The sequence below is a fragment of the Acanthopagrus latus genome, chromosome 7, assembly GCF_904848185.1.
Source record: "Acanthopagrus latus isolate v.2019 chromosome 7, fAcaLat1.1, whole genome shotgun sequence".
Taxonomy (NCBI): domain Eukaryota; kingdom Metazoa; phylum Chordata; class Actinopteri; order Spariformes; family Sparidae; genus Acanthopagrus; species Acanthopagrus latus.
In genome coordinates this window covers 11621744-11641556 of record NC_051045.1, presented here as the reverse complement: position 1 = coordinate 11641556, position 19813 = coordinate 11621744, and the positions used below count along the sequence as shown (strand labels likewise).

Sequence of the window (19813 nt, the reverse complement as noted above, 5' to 3'; positions counted from 1 at the left end):
GTGGGAGAAAGACTGAAAAGGAATGAGCGAGGGAAACAGTCACCAAATCACATTAGCCCCCCCACCACCACCACCACCGCTTCTCTCCCTTGTGCAGAGCAGCCAGCCTGGAGTTGGGGTGGGATATGCAAATCCAGGCCGTCTGTCTGCCTGCCCCTTCAGAGGCAGCAGAGCAGCACGATGCTTCTTGCACACACACCCTCACTCATGCAGAGTGCTGAGGACTTGGATGGTCGAGCCTAGTCAGCAGGTCTCACACACTATCATGCGTGTGTGTGTGTGAGAGAGAGCTGAAACTTTCCTGGAGACGCTCTTCCCTCCTTCTTTCCTCTGTTCTGCTCTCCTATTGCTCCTTTCCCCCCTCCTCCAGCACACCTTTGTGTTGTTTTCCTTGCCCCTCTTCCTCTCCCCTCCCTCTTCAGCTTCACTAGTTCTCCCTCTGCTCTTGTCCTGTGTGCTCAGACTGTGGCTGGTGAGCGAACTGAGAGTGTACCGCGGGGCGAGATGCTGCTGATGCTACAGCTGTTTGGGCTCCATGTATCCTTCAGGGCCCGCTGAGGAAGACGAGACTCTGCACATTGCGCCTCCGAGAAACCTACAACTTGCACTTTTTTTTTCCCCTTCAAGAATCTGGAACTAACTGAGGTTTTAAAGACTTAGAAGAAGAACGAAATAACAATGAGGAACAAGTTGTGTCAACTGGTTGCACAGTTCTTTCTCCTAGAAGTGTTGCTCTCTGTGGTGGACAGCAAAGGAACTTTCTATGGAGGTCATGTCAACCCATTCTATGGAAACAGATACAACCTGTACAAGGCTGGACTCAACCCTCACTTTTCACCTAACAAGCCCATGACCCGTCACAAGTAAGTGCTCTGTTTTGGACATGTCACATTCCCCCCCCTTCCCACGCTGCTGGATGTTGCATCCAAAAAGTCATTCCAAGTAGCTTGAGTGCTTGCAAGCCAGACCCACCTCATACTGTATCTCCCCCAAGAAACACATGTCACCGGCGGGTTGTAGAAATATGGTTTTCGTTAGGGGCATCAGCCTCGGTAACAGATCCCTGAATTGACTCTCTGTTTCTCTCTTACTCACCATCAGCCCCCTTTTTTTTCTTGCGGTTCACACCTAAAACCATCTGTGGCTCAGGGATAAACATTATAGAGCAACAATGACATGCAGCGTTGCGAAAACAAAGCCGTCATTATGAGCTTTATGGCACGGCAAGCGGGGGGGCAGGGGGGTGCTGAGTTGTTGACAAGAGTATTGATCCCTCACAGCCGCTGTGCGTGTGTGAATGTGTGTGTGTGTGTGTGTGGTGAAAGGGGGGCTCAATTAGAAGCAAGACCCACAGTGCAGCTGGGCACCCACTGCAAAGAAGGGAGTGGCACAATTCATTTCCAATCAATATTCAAGCAATAACACAGGGGTCTCAGCGTACTTTGCGTCAAAATTGCTATTGAAAGCATGTTTGTTTTTCCTACCTAACGCTTCCAGTATCAACAAGTAGAGGTGGTGAATTTCCCTCTGTTTTAAATTAGTGATGTGTGTAAAACTGCCGGACCGATTCTGTTAGGCCTACGTTAGCTGAGAGAGAAATAAAAATCTCCACGCATGCTTTTTGCAAGCCACGAATCCATGAGATGAAACAGAGCCATGCGGATATATTTTGCCTGGATGAAGCCGGCTGATGTTTGGCCTGCGGGGTTCTTTTCCGTTTTTTTTCCTTCCTTCCCCGTCTCTTTTGCTTGGCTTCCCCCGAGAGCCGTTATGTCTTTGGACAGCTCCCCAGCTACCTGCTGCGTCACTCAAACTGCCACAGAACCCTGCTGACGACCCAGCCCTGCTTTAGTCTGCCCTGCGCCCTCACCTCCGGGGAAGAGGGCTCTTCAGCATCCCTCAGCCCTGAGTGCTACACCCACATTTAACTTTTCTGGTTTACAGGCGGCGTGTCGTCACAGGTTTACTATCCCAAGCCAACAATCGCCACTTTTCTCACTTTTGATCAGTGTTGCGGAAAAATGTATCTAATCCACTACTCGTCCATCCACATTGCTCAATACTCGAACAACTACTAACTCAACTGGTGCTGTTTTTGTTTTTGTTAAAGTTGGCCCTAAACACTGCACACAGCAGCACTCAAGGGTCATGGAGTTTAAACACCATCCAGCTCCAGTCTAACCAGGCGACTCCTGAGTTAGCAAGCCAGCAAAGAACACTCTGAACGTAAAGACGACCATCTTGGCATACTGAGAGTTGTCATGGAGATCATAAACTGTCGTGTAATTACTGAAGTTTAAACTTGTTGTTCTCCTTTGCTTCCAAAATTCAGATTAATTCCATTCTTAATCCTTGCAGCACATTATTGATTAATCAGTCTTATTCTATTCAAAATCTATTATTGTATTTTCATTTCCTATTTCATTATTGGCTACTTGTTTTAAATCCTATTTGTGTTCCTTTATAATGCCCTCTTTGCCTTTTCTTTATTCCTCATATATCTAATGAAAAGCATTGTTTTGCATTGATGCTCTCCAAGCTGTATCATCAGTGGGTCCAAACTAATACAAGAGATTTCCACACATTCAATAAAAAGTACTACGCCAGCTTGCCTTGCAACCAAATTGCCAGAATAAATGTTGGCAATCTACGCTTCTGCAAGTCATGGATATAACTTTATGTTTAATTTCCACTCATGAGTTTTATGTAGTTACAATGCTGTGCTCATGGTCTGGTTAAGTTTCGGTGCAAAAACCCCATCGGTCAGAGCTCGGAAAAGAACGCGCTTTGGCACAAACAGCCGTTTTGGCTGACACGAACACAGCTGGAGATATCCCTTTGGTCTAGTTGAAAACATTTGGTTTTGTCGGCATGAAACACAGCTGAGGATGTTCGACATCTCATCAAAAAATATGGGCATGGTTGATTAAATATGAAAACGCAGTCTCGGCAATCTTCTCATCCAGCTGTAGCCCTGCCACCCTCCCCTCCACCTCCTGATGTGACAGTCAGGTCATTAATGTGTAACGTGAACATGATATGACATGTTTTGTACACATTTTGGCTCCCTGGCATTGCCTTGCCCCTGCTGTACGCCCTGCGTCTCATTTTTCCTCATTTAGCACACTCACTAATATTAAACTTTGCTGATCATATCTACTATACGTGGGTGACACGGTGACGGACATCCATTTACTTTCTGACAGTCCTGATGACCATAAAGATGTTCATTTAAATTCAACACCAGTTTATGCCAAAGCCTGAATCCCACTGATAAATCAACCAGACATGGATTGTTCTATTCAAAACAAGCTTCTCTTTAATAACAGATGGTAACAGAACAGTAATTGCTTGTAGCCTGGTAGCTTGTTATATTCCCCCCACATGTGTCTGTGTACAACTATAGTGTTGACACAAGAGCCGCCGACCCACCTTGGACACAGTGGGCCCCGGGGACGTGTCAGTGTCAGACCACCACCACAGATATATGAGCTCAGTTGTTGTCAGCCTAACTGGTCAGTAGAAATAGAGACTTAAAAATAACATACTTGCCATGATGTGCGCGTGTGTCCGAGCGTGCACGTATATGTGTGGGTCTATGTTTGTTTACTATGAGGGCTTTCACCCGTGTGCTTTTACAGCTTGTAAAATGCAAACTCTTGTTTGTGACTGACCGCACAGATATAGTCACGTGGACATAACACGCCTGTTCTTCGGTGAGATTTTTTTTAAAATTCTCAGCTGTTGTTGGTGCACCACAGACTTTTTTTCTTCATGATGAGTTATTATCCATGTTTTGGCAGCAAAGTCAGCGATTTGATTTCATGGTCATTCCTTTTACTCAGGGCAACCACTTGCTGTTCCAGAGAATATATAGAGCCTTCTAGTCACTGACTGTGGCTCTTCAAACGGTACCTGTCACAGTTTTATTGTGTCGCTTGTATTATTTTACAGCTACAGCTGTGAATGGGTGGCTTAGTTTGGATTTTATGATGGGCATTTTGGCCTGAGGCGTACATTTTAATATTTCATGACATTGAGATTTTTTTTTATGTCCAAGAGCAAAACTTGTTTTTCTGAAACCATCTTTGCAATATATCATGTGAACACATTCCTGATATAATTGTGTAAGTCACAAAAGGGAAGAGCAAACACAGAAATGTGTCCGTCATCCCACAAGCATCTCACACTGTCGCACCATAATACATCACTATGACGCAGAATGCACAAGGGCAGGTGAAACCTAATCCGAGAGCCATATACCCATCACTGGGAAATGGATTTTGTATAAATCAATTAGGATCTCAGCAGATGCCTTCACTGATCAGATTAGAGACATATCCGAGGGCTTTTGGATGATGTATGGGACAGAGATCAAGGGGGAGAGGTCAGTGAGTTGGTAGAGGTTAGAGGTTATGGGTTGCTGTTGTAAGTTTGTGTTGAGTGTCCATTGGAGGACAAGAGTGGAGCCAGTCTCCTGCTAAGGGTCAAAGAGACTGGGCAGTGAATTCCCAAGATCCTTACCATCACATTTATTAATTTATTTAAGTCACTGCTTCTACTGACCTTTAGGCTGAAATGTTTGGGATTTGTTTCTAAACAGACACGGGACGTGGATGATCACATGATGTCATCAACGCACCAAATTCTGTAAATCCCTAAACTCAAATAAGATTTTTAAAGAAATAGTTTGAGATGGGAAATACATTTGTTCGCTTTCTTACCGAGAGGTAAGGGAAAAGATCGATGTGACTCCTTGTGTCCGGTAAATGAACAGCTTGCAGCCAGTCGCCTTAGCTTAGCATAAAACATGCACATAACATGTAAGCTTTAGAAGTGTTGCTAGGAAGCTTTCTTTCAACCTTAGCTAGCTGCTTGCTTTCCTGCTAGCAGTCACTTCATATTTACAAGGTACAAAAAGTACAAACACAACAAAGACATCACGCTTGTCATTTAACTGTGCGAGAAAGCATAAGCATATTGTCCTAAAACCGTTGATTTTTATTTTTTATTTTTTTTGCTCTACATGTACGAAGAGCCCCGCTTGATATTTGAACTTCATCACTTGGTGCAGCAGTTCACTCCAAAAGAAGTGGTGTGTTGGAGATCAATGGGTGGATTGTTGTGGCATCAGCAGTAAAGCTGGCATTGCAATGATCCATTATGTTCAGGAGGCTCACCAGTGGATTTACCAGTCACTCTACATTTGAAAACATCATCTGTTGTCATATTCTTTGGGTTATGACCGAAAGCATGAGATTGCGGATACAAGACACTTATCAGGATCACCATCCATTGGAGGTTTAAGGACACCAGACCCAGAATACAGAACAACAACACGACAATATGAAGAGTTAATCGTATTCTACCAGGATTCCTTAAGATTCAACAACCGCAGCTGGAAAGTATTGGGAGAGAGACAACTGAACTAGCTTGTTAAACTGCTTCCGTGGCGACCTCGCACAATGGATAGATGGATGGATGGATGGATGGATGGATGGATGGATGGATGGATGGATGAAATTCATTGCAATAAACACCATTATGATTATTTTATATTTGATCGTTTATTCCTTTCCCAACCATCCTTATCCAGAAGAAAGAACACAGCTACGCATGCTATTGAGAAAGGCTCTGTTCTTTGGCAGGATTTTTTCAAAATCTGTTTTGAGTAGCACAAGGTTATGTGATTTATTATATACTTATCAAGACTGCTTTGGTTTCGTCCAACATCCACAGTGCACATTGCTATTGATTTAATTCCACAGCATAAACAGCAAACAACAAATCTAAAAATTCCATGTGAATACCCTTTTATTTCAAAAACAGAGAGAGCTTTTCTTACTCAAAGAAGATTATGCGCTCTGGGAAATGCCTGAGGATAAGTTATTGTTGAGTTTTTCACTACCAGTGTTCGAGCCTCTTGCTGTGGCTCCTTTATAACACACAGAAAAACAATATAAAGACAAACAGCCCAAAAAAGCAACAGATTAGTCATACAAGTTATCACATTTTAACAGTGATCTGAAAAAAGGATATAATTGGAACTAAAGATGTGAAAATGTAAGCTGTTTCTATATTTACCAGATTTTATTGCATCCAAAGTGTATAATGGAATGGTCAGTGTCTGAGGGTGACGGTGGCCTCACCCAAAACACAGGAAGTAGATGTCTTAAGCAAAACCATGATCTTTTCCTCAGCTTCAACCAAGGACTTCTGGTGCCTTTATTTTGAAAATGTAAGTGGATATCGTGTCTCTTTGTTGGTTTGTCAGCAGGATTACACAAAATGTACTGAACAGGTTTTCAACAAAACTTGGGATGGAGGATGTAGACCCAGAATAGCCCCAGTTAACTGTTGGTGCTGATCTGGATAAAGGAATGGACATTGGGGTATAGAGCTTTTTTTTTTTTCTCAGGGAATAATGCATAGATCCTGATGCCAAAAATCAGCCGCATTTAGGCAGCTGAGTACAAGATTGGGACTGTAGGTCTCGGTGGAGGTATGCACTCTAACTGGGTTCCATTCTAGTTGCCTACTTGACCACAGAATGAAGCCGTGTTGTTATCAATAGAAGCCAAATGTGATGGTGACTCTTTGGATTGGTGGGTCTGTTGTGCGGTTTGGCGGGGCTGTAGTAAGGATTAGAGGCCAATATCCAAGATTTTAGCACATGTAAAAGTAATAGTCTGCCCATAAGCTATAATAAGAGCTGGCAGTGAATGACAGCATGATCCCTTCGGTCCTCGAGCTGGGAGTATCACATCTTTCCTTTTAACCCTAATCAGTAGCCACATGAGCAACGTTAATCAACCCGGCACCATGGGGCCGCCAAGACTTGCCAGTTGGCTGGAAATAGGTTTCATTAAAAGCATATATGGAAAGAGATGGGCCCTAGAGGAGAGTTGTTAGCCCACAGACACGGTTGTTAAAGGTCCTATTAAAGATTGCATGGTTTTCTATCTGGCCTGCTCCAGTCATAAATCTGTCAGAGGCAACAGCAGTGGCCTGGGTTCAAACAGTCAGGAACCCTGCAGGTGAGAGAGTAATGAGGAAGGTTAGCCCTTCAGTGCCACAGCGTCAAAACTAGGATGAATGCAATGAAGGGAAAAGTGGTGGGTCAGGGGGCTAGAGAAGTCAGGGCTGTGATGAGGCAACACAGAGTAAGGCTTCGAAGAAAATCAAAGGAGGAGGAGTATTAGAGACAGAGTCAAAAGCAGGATTTGTATGCTTAGGTAAGTAAACAGAGATTACGTTCAATTTGCAGATTTTGCAGAAAAAAAAGGAAAGGAGCGGTATGAGGAAAAAGGGGATTGTAAGGTAAGTTGTTTGGACCCAGCAGAGGGTGGAGACCTGGCAGGAATAATATTTGCCGAAAAGGCTCCGCATGAGAATCTGAGATGGGAATTCTGCTTTCCCCCTGGGAGGCTGTGAAGCGATTTAGGAACTGTAATGCTATACTGGAAATATTTACGGTGGGACCAGACCAGCAGTCAAGAAATGACACGCAATGACAGAAAAAAAGATGATATTTTGGTGTTAAAAGGTGGTGGTGGTGGGGGGGGGGGACGGAAAGAGAGAGTGGAAGGAAAATGGGGCAAAATAAATAGTAAGCGTGACTTTCCTGTCATGGTGAAGGGAGGTGAAGACTGTTTCGATATTGTTTTGGGAGGAAGAGAGGTCACATGACGGTGGGAGGTGCACAAGAGAGTTCAATACACTGATGATTTGAGTCAGTGTGGAGTCAGCTGGGGTTGGGTGGTTCTGTGAGGGTGTGGATCAACTGGAGGCTTTTTATTTGGACTGTTTTCCTGCTGTTTGAGTAGGATCTAACTTGTAAGTTTGTTGTAACACACGAGTGGAAGTTTAGTGGATCTGTACCATGAAAAAGTCTAATGCATCAGGCAACATGACTCAGACCTAGGTTGATCGGCATCCTTCAGGGCTTAATTTGGTTTAAACCTGCATACAAGATGAGTGCAGTGTGATGACAATAGATACATTAGACAGCGTTCAGACAAAGAAGACATACTAATTAGCTGCAGATAGAGATTTGTAGCTGTACTGGTTGAGTGGCTCTAGGGATCTTTCTCCAGAAGTGTTGCTTTAAGTGCTAATTAGCTAACACGCTAAGATGGTGAACATGTAAAACATTATCCCTAAAATGTTGCCATTTAACTGTGTCACTGTGAGGATGTTAGTATGCTGACATTAGCAGTTAGCTCAAGGCACCACTCTGCCAAAGTATAGCCTCACAGAGCAGCCAGCATGGATGTTGGCTCTTTGTCCTGTTCGGATTTATTATGTATGTCAGCAAACCTCCTCTTCCTCTGACCCTGTTCGCTATTCCTCTGCGGCCTCCTGGGGGCAAAGTTCATTTCAAGGCTCATTCTGCCTTTGCCGTTGCTGACCCAAAGCTAAAGAAAAGTTCAACTGCGCTCAACGACGTCTTTAAGCAGTTCACTTCTCTTTGACAGTTTAGTCAGATCAAGCTACATGCTCCAGATATAATGATGCCTTGTGTGTGTGTGTATATATATATATATATATATATATATATATATATATATATATATATATATATATATATATATATATATATATATATATATATATTATGAAAACTGCAGTTGTGTTATGTTTTACTGTTACTGTTAATCATACTTACTGCAACTGCAAGTACCTATTGCAGTTGTGTGGTATGTGTCCCAAAGGTGGTTGCTTTTTAAACGTGAGCCATAAATAAAGTTGACTTGCCCTAAGTGACTTTTACTGTCAGGCACTTACTGGGTTGTCCCATCTGTCACCAACAAGTGCTAAAACAAACATCAGTAAGTATTTATACTTTTTAAAAGCAGTCTCCTTGTGCCACATTGGCTGAGAGATGAGGTGTGAAAATAGCTCAGAGAAGGTCAGCAATGCCCTCCCTCTGTTCCTCCCACCTCTCTGTATTCCTCCGGATCAGGACTTCTCATTCTTGTTTCTCCCCATGAGATGTCCAGCTTAGAGCTGTCTCCTCCAGGCAGGACATCCTCCAACCACGCAAGCTAAACAAAGTTCTCACCTACCCCGCAAGCAGCTTGACATAGCCGAGACAATTGCAAACACAAAGTTTGGCACTCTTTCTTTTCACATATGACCACTCACACATCACGGGCTCATATTTCCAGCAATAAAGACAGTGTAATCCTCGTCCCGCTGAGTTGTGTGGTCTCTATGGACGTAAGGCAAAGGGGCCAAGAGCTTCATTGTGTGTGTATATCATCTGTGTGTCTGTGCAGCTCTCACACACACCATCACTATCTCTCAAGTTGAAACTCAGCATTCATCCCATAAAGATGTGTCTTTACACAGCAGAGGAGGTGACCTGCTGCTGCCCCGACCGACACTGGGGCGCAGAGGGGACAGGATTTATCTCAGCACTCGACTTTGATTCTCACAAAGCCAGAGCCCGTCTGTCCGTTAGACAGTGAGGATAAAATATCACTCACAGGCCCAAATGACATTGACAGATCTATGAAAACAGGCAGTGTAGACTGGGGGACAAGGAGACAGAAACAGAGACCAGGAGAATGTTTTTTTTTTTTTTTTTTTCATCCCTCGTACATCTGGATTCCTGTACTTTTCAGACATTGTGTGTGAATCTGAAGGCCACTGGCTCCCCTCCCCAGATGTGCACCTGACAAACAAATCGGTGAACATGGTCACTTTTCACCCCGCTGATCAGCCCTGCGTGTAATGTGAGAGGCGTCACACGCCAACTGTACTGTATACACAGACATGCTGGTGGATTCTGCTCTCCATCAGCTGTCAAACGACTTGTATGCATATAGCAGTTTTTTAACTCTCTCACACACAAAAAAATAACAAAGTCATAAAGCTCCCTGTTGCAGCCAATAAATCTGTCATTTATGAGAAGGAAACCATATCCATTTAACACTATTACATTTTTACAATATAAGACTTCAACCGCTCACTTCAGCGCTGATATTCTCTGGATGACCATATCGTCAGATTTTCTTTACTCCAGAAATCTCTATTACCATCGCCATGTGAATGTGATCTTGTGCAAAAATATATTTGTGCCAGAGAAAAAAATAAAGAAGAATGTAATTTATTTTGGTGCTCTGTGGTTTATGGAAGCAGCAGATGAGAGCAGAGGGAATGACCAGTGTTGACCTCCCCGCTCAGGAATCGTAAAGAAAAGAGCCTGCAGGTGGGGCGGCAGCAGAAGAAAAATGCATGAAAGCAAAATCACGAGCAGCGTTGTTGCATCAGCAGACTGAGCAGGCAATCAGGACATGAGTTTGTTGAGTTTTTCATTAGAGGAAATTGTGCCAGATGTTATAATGTGGCAGAACTTATGCTGTCAGAAATCTTCATGTCCTTCTCAAAAATGTCAGTGTGAAAATCATCATTTAATATGTGAATTGGATGTATTAAATTTGCATGTGATCTAAGATTTTAACATGAAAATAAAGAATAAATCACTTAAACTTGACATTTTCACCCATTATTAAAAAGAATTCTGCATGAGAAACTGACGTCCCCACATGTGAAATTTACCGTTCACTAAGAAAGTTACTTCCATTCACCCGACTTGCCAGCCTTCAGTCCTCAAAAATAAGGAGGATTTTGATGACAAAGTGGAGTTCTGGGAAGTAAGAAACGTGAATTCTGCTCTCTGGGGCTATTTTATATTTTATATAACATTTTTTAAAATATTTTAAATATTCTGTCACCTCTCCATTTTTTGTAAATGTCTCAGTCACTGAGAAGGATGAGGCAGAGTCATACAGGAGACAGTGCCAGAAACGGGTTATGAGAACTTAAAGGGGAAAAGGTGTGGGGGGAAAAAAGGGGGGGAGGTCATAAATCGAAGGAAATATGGGAGAATTGTGACCCCGCGAGGAAACTTGGAGAGGGCAATAAAAAATGGGTGTCTGCTTAAGTATGTTTTTTTTTTCAAAATGTGGAATAACACTGCACACGAAATCATGCAAAAAAAAAGTTTTTGGCTATTTTTTGCTGAAAATATTAGATTTTTTTGCAAAAAATAAAGTAATACATGATGAAAATGTTTCCAGCCAAGATTTTCTTACTCTTTTTCATGCCACTGTAATCTGCAGCAACCAGCAAATTGCCCGTGTGAGTTTAAAGTGCTTTACGAACTCCCATCATACCACATCAGTTCAGGTCATAACCGCCACTTCCTTAACAACGCATGACCTAGCAGCAGGTTGTCAGGCTGGTATGAAAGGAGCTCTGTCATTCTGACTCCTGCCCTTTTCCTTCCACCGCTATTAACATATGTCAACACAGGGAGAGTGGTGACACACACAGAGACACACACACACACACACACACACACACACACACACACACACACACACACACACACACACTGTCAACAGAGTCAGCAATTTGCAGAAAGCAGCAGCAGTCCGGCGGTTTCTCACACAGTCTGGCCCTCTGAACCTGTTAACTTGGCATGTAGACCCTCCTCGGCCCCCGTGTCCCTCCCTGCTCCTCCAAACGCTTCTATTTGTCCTGAAGCAGCTGTGGAGCAACGTTAAGTACTGCATGTGTTGCTAAATGCTCCCCTCTGAATGTAAGAAATGCTTCACATGTGAGCCTAAAGAGCGCAGATCATCGTTTCCTGTGTTGCACGGGGGCCAGGGGAACATTTAGCAGTTGCTGTGGCTGCACTGGCAGTCAATTGCGGGAAGGAGAGAAGAGAGGGTCCAGCTTCAGCATGATGCAACAACTACTCAAAGTGGTTATAGTGAAGTTATTATGTGTTGGATTCAGGATACATCCAAACACTTGCTGGACTGAAAACAGTAACTCGGCATTGCACGATTTTGATCTCAGTGTTATTAATTTTAAATTAATGACACACCAATACGAAATCTGGTTTGAGTTGGTGGGGAAGTTGCTGAATTACCATTTTGAATAAGACGGAAACAAAAGACAATCTATCCTGACAAGACTCTGCAGAAATCTTCTGTCATCATTCTGCCTAATGCTGGAAGTACCCATAAATGTGTGGTTTTTAATGCTTAACAGTATCCAAAGGCAATATAAATCCCCTCTGTGAGAACCCTTTTAAAGCTTGTAGGATTGTAGTTTGACATGAATAAATCTTAACTGAGGCATCTGTTTACACACGCAGACATCCTATTATTTCAATATCACTGTGCATGAATTAGAAAAAAAAATGGTGTTTCAAGGCCGCTTATTAAAAACAAAGGAAGCAGCAATGAAAAACTACAGTTAAACTTCTACTGAGCAGTGTAATAAAAACACTACTCAAGATGACAGACTGAATGATCAAAAAAGTAAACAGTGCTGTAAAGCTTTCACACATAATGACAGAGCTTTTCTTTTTTTTTTGCTTGAATTTATTATGGTCATTTATATATTGCTTTTATGATTAATACATCTAAATGATAATGATGTGAACCCTTCCTGAGTTTAATACATGCTGGGATTTGCTGCAGGCTATAGCCAAATATAGTCTGGTTGGTATGACCAGTAGCTTATGGTGGCTAATGTAAGCTAATTTTAGGTTGATATTTTTGTGTGACTGACAATGAGAGAGTGAGCTGAAGTGCTAAACAATATGTTAGTATCGAGGGTCATTTGCAGTAAGAGAGGCTGCTGTTCTAGCTTTAATACACCTAGTTTGTCAGGGACAGAGCAAAACTTGAAGGTTGCTAGCATTTTAATGAGAGACGTATTGCATTGTTGATATATTAGTGCTGTAACTAACTAACTAACTCTAATGCCACTCTACTGTCCCCACAGAAACCACTGTGCCTACGTGGTCCAGAAGAACATCACATGCACCATGCAGGACGGAGTGGCCACCTATGTGAAGGCTGATTACACCACCAAGTGCATCTGGGGTCAGAAGTGTCCCGTTGTCATGTAAGCTTTTCAAACAATGCAATGAAGGAGTTCAACTTCAACTTCTAACCTTTAACCTCTTTGTCTGAGTCCTCAGGTGTTTTAAAGAAGTGTACAATATGCAAATGTTGTTTCACATTAAGTGAACGGCAGCATGGAGTAAAATGTAGAATATACCCTATATCAATGCTGCCCTCTAGTGTTCAAAATATGTGCTGTATGAAGTGCAGGTCCTCAGCTGTGTGCACATCTGTGTTGTAGTCAAACCTCTTCTGCAGAGAGAAATGTCACTAGGGAGAAATGATGTTTGCTCAGTTTGGATAAAAAAAATAAAAGGGTTAGGGGTTAGAATAAAAAAAATAAAAGACTAATTTATGTATCATGGTACAAATGAATTCCAATTTAACCTTCAATTTATCTGCTCTGTGTGTGTGTGTGTGTGTGTGTGTGTGTGTGTGTGTGTGTGTGTGTGTGTGTGTGTGTACACATGTTTTTCTTATGTTGTGGGGACATCTGTTTACATAGCGTTGCAGGGACCAACCCACCTTTTGGGGAACTTCAAATTATTGACATTGTTGATGATAAAAATTTAGGGGGGAGACTTGCTTCAAACTAAGGATAAGACAGGGTTTAACGTGTGGTTAGGATAAAGGTTGGGATTAGGGCTTGGCAAATAGTTATTACGGTAGCGGTGAGGGTATAGTTGCAGGAATTTAATGTAAATCAATGTAATCCCCTCTGAAGTGATGAAAACTGTGTGAGTATGTGTCTGTGTGTATGTAGGAGAATAGAGAGACTTAATTCACATTTGTAGGTAAATCAATCTTAGACAAGATAACACTGACGTTGGATGCTAACCCTTGTTTAATCATGTTATGACTCATCGTTTAGGTTACACTTTATGTTAATCTCCTAATCTCCCTCTTATCCAAGTTTAATCTCAGTGAAAAAAATACCTTCATCCCTTTATCTCTGCTCTGCATCTTCCATCTTCGCATCATCTATCCTGGCTCTTATTTAATAAAAACAAGCACTGCACTTCTGACAGAATTGATGATATGACAATTGTCAATTGTTAACAAGTTGTCTGTCATGTCTCCTTTAGGTACAGGACATTCTTCAAACCAAAATATAAGGTGGGATATAAAACAGTAACTGAGCTGGAGTGGAGATGTTGTCCAGGCTATTCTGGAGAAAACTGCCATGATGGACCCACATCGTTACCTGATGTCATGATGCCGCCTTTCAAAGGTGGAGGTTTGCCCCATCGTCCAGGAATGAAGGGCTTCCCCCACGGCCCTAGACCCCCTGTGGACCAGAGGCCTGGAGGGGGCCAGCTGGAGCCTGGCAGACCATTTCCAAGTGTGCCTGACCACAGGCCAATACCCACAGGACAGCTTCCTGCTGGGAATGGGAAGCCAACTTATGGTGAGAGCAAACAGCAACCAATTTACTGTGAAGGCCCAGGGTTAGGACTTTCTCTACTGCTGTTTGTGTGCATCTGAACAAGCATTTATTTGCTCTTTCTCCCTTTAAAACCCCTCAGTGTACCATGAATAATCTTTTCTGCTAGCAGACTTTCTCACAAAATCTTCCTTTCTGTTGAATCCGAACAGGAAACAGATTTGGGGTATCAGGAGTGACAGGTGAACGTTTGGACCGTATGGAGGAGGACATGCGTCGCCTCACACAGGGTCTAGACACTCTCAACGGGATGGTGGCTGGCCTTGAGGAGCGATTGCGCACATCTCTGCGAGAAGACACTAACAAAATCCTGGTGTCTTTGCTGCCCAACCCTCCCCGTGTACCGGACTCTTCAGTGGGATTCGGCGTGATCCCAGATGGGACTCCTGATGGACTTGAAGGAGGAGAAACCTTGACTGGTTTTGGAGACTTAGTAGGGAAGGTGACAGAAGTGAGGGATGAGCTGCGAGCCAAAACACACATCTTAGAGGAGATTCAGGTATTGTACAAAGATCAGTTGTCACAGTTTCTGAACAGATTCATCCAATTTAAGTTCTCGTTCTCCTTCCTTAAATTATGCAATGTTTTTCTTCTTCTCACTTCTGTCTGCCTTTAGGGGATGGTCCTAGGTCATGATGGCCAGCTTAAGAAGCTGTTGGAAGGAGCCATAGGCAGGCCCATTCCTGGCCCCAGTTCAACTACTCATCTGGACGAGATCCTGGATGTGAAACTCGCTGGAGTACGGGCTGAGATCCTTGATGGCTTTGAGCGCCGTCTGACCGGCCTGGAGAGCCACTGTGACTCAAAGATTGGGGAGGTGCAACAGCAATGCCACAGGGATCACATGGATGGTCAGGCACAGATGCAGCAGTCTCTGGACGGAAGAGAGACTGGGATCAGGGAGGAGCTGGGCTCTTTGCAGGCTCAGATCCAGGGCCTGACTCTCACTGAGAGCTGCTGTGGACAGGTACATGGATGTGATTGGAATTTGATCAGCATACACATCCAATTTAAAGAGTGAACAGTAGTCAATGTTTCAGCTTTAGAAGTAGTCCTGATTTTAAACATTGGTTTTAGTAAGGATTAAATAAATGAGATATAACATCTTAATTGATCAACTTTAGAGATGCTGGTAGGCAGTTTTTGTTACTTTTGTACAGAGATTTCCATAAGTGTTTCAAGCTCACAATCTCAAAGCTAGGCTAACTAGTCTCCTAACTATAGCTTCAAATCTGTTGCACACACAAAAGAGAGGTATCAGTGTTCTCGTCTTGGCAGTTAATGAACAAATAGTCTCTGCATTTTAATTCTGTACAACTGTAAACTACAATGACCTAATAAGTTATTGTTTACCGCAGGTGAACAGTCTGTCCCACCGTGTGCTGCTGCTCGAGGAGTCTGTTAAAGGTTTGACAGAATCTCAGAGACAACTCCAGACTGCCCTCACTGACCAGAGCATACACGCGGAGACATTGATCGAGACCCGCCTGGTGGACATAGAGGGTCGCCTCAATGCCACAGAAGGTGGAATTGATGGAACCACAGGGCTTCCTGGTGGTCTTGATGGCTTTAAGACCATGCTGGAGGACAAGCTGAAGACCCTGGAGGAGAGAGTGTTTGTGGCCGTTGAGGAGCTAAGTAATGCCACTTCTCCGGCACTCCTAGAGGGTCAGGTGGTCCCAGCATCGGAGACAGAAATCGAGTCTGTGAGGAGGAGAGTGGAGGGAGACCTGGATGGCATTCAGAAACAGTTAAAAGATCTGGAGCTCCTTTGCACCTCTTCCTGCTCACCATCTACCCCACCAGCAGGGGGTGTCAGCATCACTGAAGTAGAGGAGGATTGCGATGACATGGAGAAGAAGGTGACCGACCGCCTGGACACCCATTCTAACCAGCTGGACCACCTAAACAACACCCTGCAGAACCTGCTGTTCCGTATCGCCCAGGAGGAGTCAGAGGGCATCGTTCAGGGCGAGATCACCTTGCTGAAGGTCAACATCAACTCGGTGAACCGTACTCTGAAGGGCCTGAAGGACTCTATTGGCTTCATTGCAAGTGAGGTGGGCCATGCTAACAGCACCTGGGAGCAGAGAGAGAACCAACTACTCAACCAGGTACAAGGAATCACCAGACTGGTGGGGCACCAAGCCTCCCTCCTGGGGGCTGGGGAGAGGCGGCTGGCCCAGCTGAAGGTAGAACTAGCGGCTTTGAAGAGACGTCTGTCTGGGGAGATCCAGGGCTGCCGGAGCACAGCGATAGAAGTACACAAGGAGGTAAAGGACGTTGATAGCAGGGTGAGCCGGGTAGAAGGTCAATGCAGCACCCTGGGGGAGCTGGCAGAGCACCTGGAGAGGATCAGGGCAGAGCTTGAGAGGCACTCAGACACTTACCTGGCCCAGGTGAATGGAACCCTTGCCAGCCATTCAGAACAGCTAGCTGAGCTGAAAGATGAGGTCAAAGACTGCACAGGCAAGGAAGAAGCCAACCAAAAATAAGACCAGTAGCATTTGAGCTACAGAATTTAAAAAAAAAAAAAAAAGACTTATGTGTGCTTCCCTTTAGGCTCAAGTGACTTCCTCTGCCTCTTTTCTCTTTTTCAAATACGATCTGCACAGATATAAAATAACTGGAAAGATGAAGTCATCTCATAAGCTCCCCACCCCAGTGCCTTCAGATGTCCTGGGTATTTAGTTTAGTGAAGTGAGGAAGTCACAGAATACAAAGACACACTTATGGTTGTATAGCTGGGCAATATTTTCCCTTGAGATTTTATTCTATAGGGCATTTGTTTTATCTCTCTGATCATGATTGTTTTGTGTTATCATTTTACCTTTTTTAACTTATATGAAGTGACTGCATTGTTACAATGTTAAGCTGTTTGTATTAGAGAAATGATAATAAAACAAAGTGGATGATATGGGACTAATACGCTGCTACGGGTTTCTACTGACCAAGCACACTTGTCATCCCCTGTGTGGACACTTGTCTGGTCTTTTTGAAAAAAAAAAAATACTGTATGTCATCTTGGTGCTATTTACATTTTTGTAAACTTGTTTTACACATGTTTAAAATTGATATGTATTTCTGCTTCAACAGTTGTCTTTGTTTCCTGCTGCATTGCTCCAAGTTGCAGAGAAGTTCCAAAAGTCACCACTGGGGGACAGTGAGAACATGACAAGGCAGGGTAGATGGGAGGAAATAAATCACTGGAGGGTGGCAGCGGTACTTAAACACAATTTTCAAAATGCAGGCCTTTTTTTCTTCTTTTTTCTCAAAAATAATGTAGGTTCTTACAGTATATTCAGAAAAAGCCAAATGGCAATTCAAAACAACTTTTGAACAACACTATTCAACACTATTTATCACTGTAAAGATTATTTTATGCCGGAGCTCAGCTGTGGAGTTACAGTAGGGTTTATTATGGCATTATTTCTTTCTGGGTGGGTTCCAATCCCACGTGTTTTTGTGTTCTATTTAATGCACAATAATCACCCAATTTGGCAACAAATACAAACAAATATGAGAAAAAAGGATATCACATTATTAATCTCATGGCTAAATCAATCCAATGCAATATGTTTAAAACTTATGTGGAATTGACAATAAATACAGCAGACTTTATAGACCTGTATGAATCTATCCTTGAACCATAATTTAACATCACCAGATCTAGGATCTGCATCAAACTGTAGTCACTCATAGGTGACAGCCTTTTTTTTTTTTTATCAATGTCCATATAGTCTTCCCTGAGATGTTAATGAAAACAATGAAAAAAACCCTATTTTGCAATGTTAAAGACAGTGAGGAAATATTCCTGGATTGGTCCTTTAACTGGATCTGCAGCAAAAGCTAATGGGGTCTACAAAACCCATTCTTCATTGAAGTATCGCTGTAGTAGTTTGTGTAATCCTGTTCAGAAACCAACATTCACATTTATATTTTTACATTTTAGGGCATTTAGCAGACGCTTTCGTCCAAAGTGATTCATACATACCAACAGACAAATGGACACAAAGATACAGCCTCCTTGCCAGAGATAATAAGCCACACTACAATGCAGAATTCTTTTTATCATACTTTATGTTGATGACAGTGGTTACTAAAGATGGCCCAGCAGTTAAAGTTCACTTGCTTAGATATCGTCAGGAAGGTTGCATAGCCCCCTGTGTCAATAGAATAATCTTTGAACGGAACTTTAAATTATTGTCCAGACCATTTATTTATCCTTCACCAACAGTTTATAGAACCAAGGAATAAAAAAAAAGTTTAGAAAAATGACTGGAGATAGCTGAACTGACTGGAAAATATATGAGCTTCTGGGAAACATAAACTCTCTGTTGGCCACCGTAGACAACTGGTAATTTATGGGCAAAACAAATGGAAGGGCACAGTGTTAACCTGAAACTAAGGGACTATAAAAGCAGTGAAAGCTACATCACATCTATTTCCCTCAATTTCTGTTATCACAGATTTAGGACAGCCACCAGATTAAGAATTATGACTAAGCCTGTAGTCAGGTTGCACTGTCTGCAGCTTTCACAGAGTATCAGTGCATAATTTAAGAAAGCAACATCTCTCACTGATTAACTGGCTGTCAGCATGTAATGGGAACAAGAAATGTACCATTAATATATGCTGCACAGCATATTGGCCGCAAGAAGCTGAGGTGTGACTGCACAGAGTAAGCAGTTTTGTAGAGAAATTCATTTTTGTTCAAAAACCCCTGACTTTACCAAAGTAATGCATAAAGAAAACAGCCCATGTGTGGTGAAAATGCAATTGAAAAAGCATGAATTCATCTTTCTGAAGTTGCAAACTGGACGAGCTCACAAGACTCGCCGGTCACATGAGGCAGTCAGATGGTAAGGTGAGGTCATTAGGTGAAAGTGTGGAGGATATTAGTGTTTATAGAGGCAGAGGGGTGGGTTAGACTCCGTGATAATGAACGAACCAGAGTGAAGCGAGCTGTAAAAATGAGTTGAGCTTGCACCGCTGAAGCCCTGTCAGCAGGTCTTCTACACAGCATCAGCACATAGCTGTTAAAGACAACATCTCATAGCAACCAGAACAGGATGAAGCGATTGCAGCATAATGAAAACCAAAGGCTAGACATAAAAATAAAAACCGCTGGAGGGGGAATACAGAGCGGATGGAGAGGGTGGACGTCACAGGCGGAGGCAAATGTTATATTACTGTATTGAGAAACAGAACTTTCTGAGCGATGATGGTGAGAGGATGAATGAGGAATTAGAAAATTTAAAAAAACAGTACACAGAGATGGTGACACGAGCAGAAACAATGGATGATTGTGCGGCTGTGACAGTGAGGTGAGAGGATGAGCCGGGCTTCGCTGAAGTGGAATCCTCCAGCTGATAGACGGGGATGTGACAAGGGCAGGGCAGCCAGGAGAGCAAGGGATGGACGTCGAGGTGGGGAG

At 43.0% G+C, this 19813-nt stretch overlaps 1 protein-coding gene across 1 annotated transcript; it reads left to right on the top strand.

The window, feature by feature from the left end:
- Positions 1-327: 327 nt before the first annotated feature.
- On the top strand, positions 328-17889 carry LOC119022146 (EMILIN-3). The gene is made up of 6 exons (XM_037102729.1): positions 328-863; positions 12811-12933; positions 14018-14340; positions 14529-14875; positions 14993-15343; positions 15735-17889. The coding sequence occupies exons 1-6, from the start codon at positions 679-681 to the stop codon at positions 16869-16871; spliced, it is 2466 nt and encodes an 821-aa protein (XP_036958624.1). The 5' UTR covers positions 328-678; the 3' UTR covers positions 16872-17889.
- The last annotated feature ends 1924 nt before the right edge of the window (positions 17890-19813 follow it).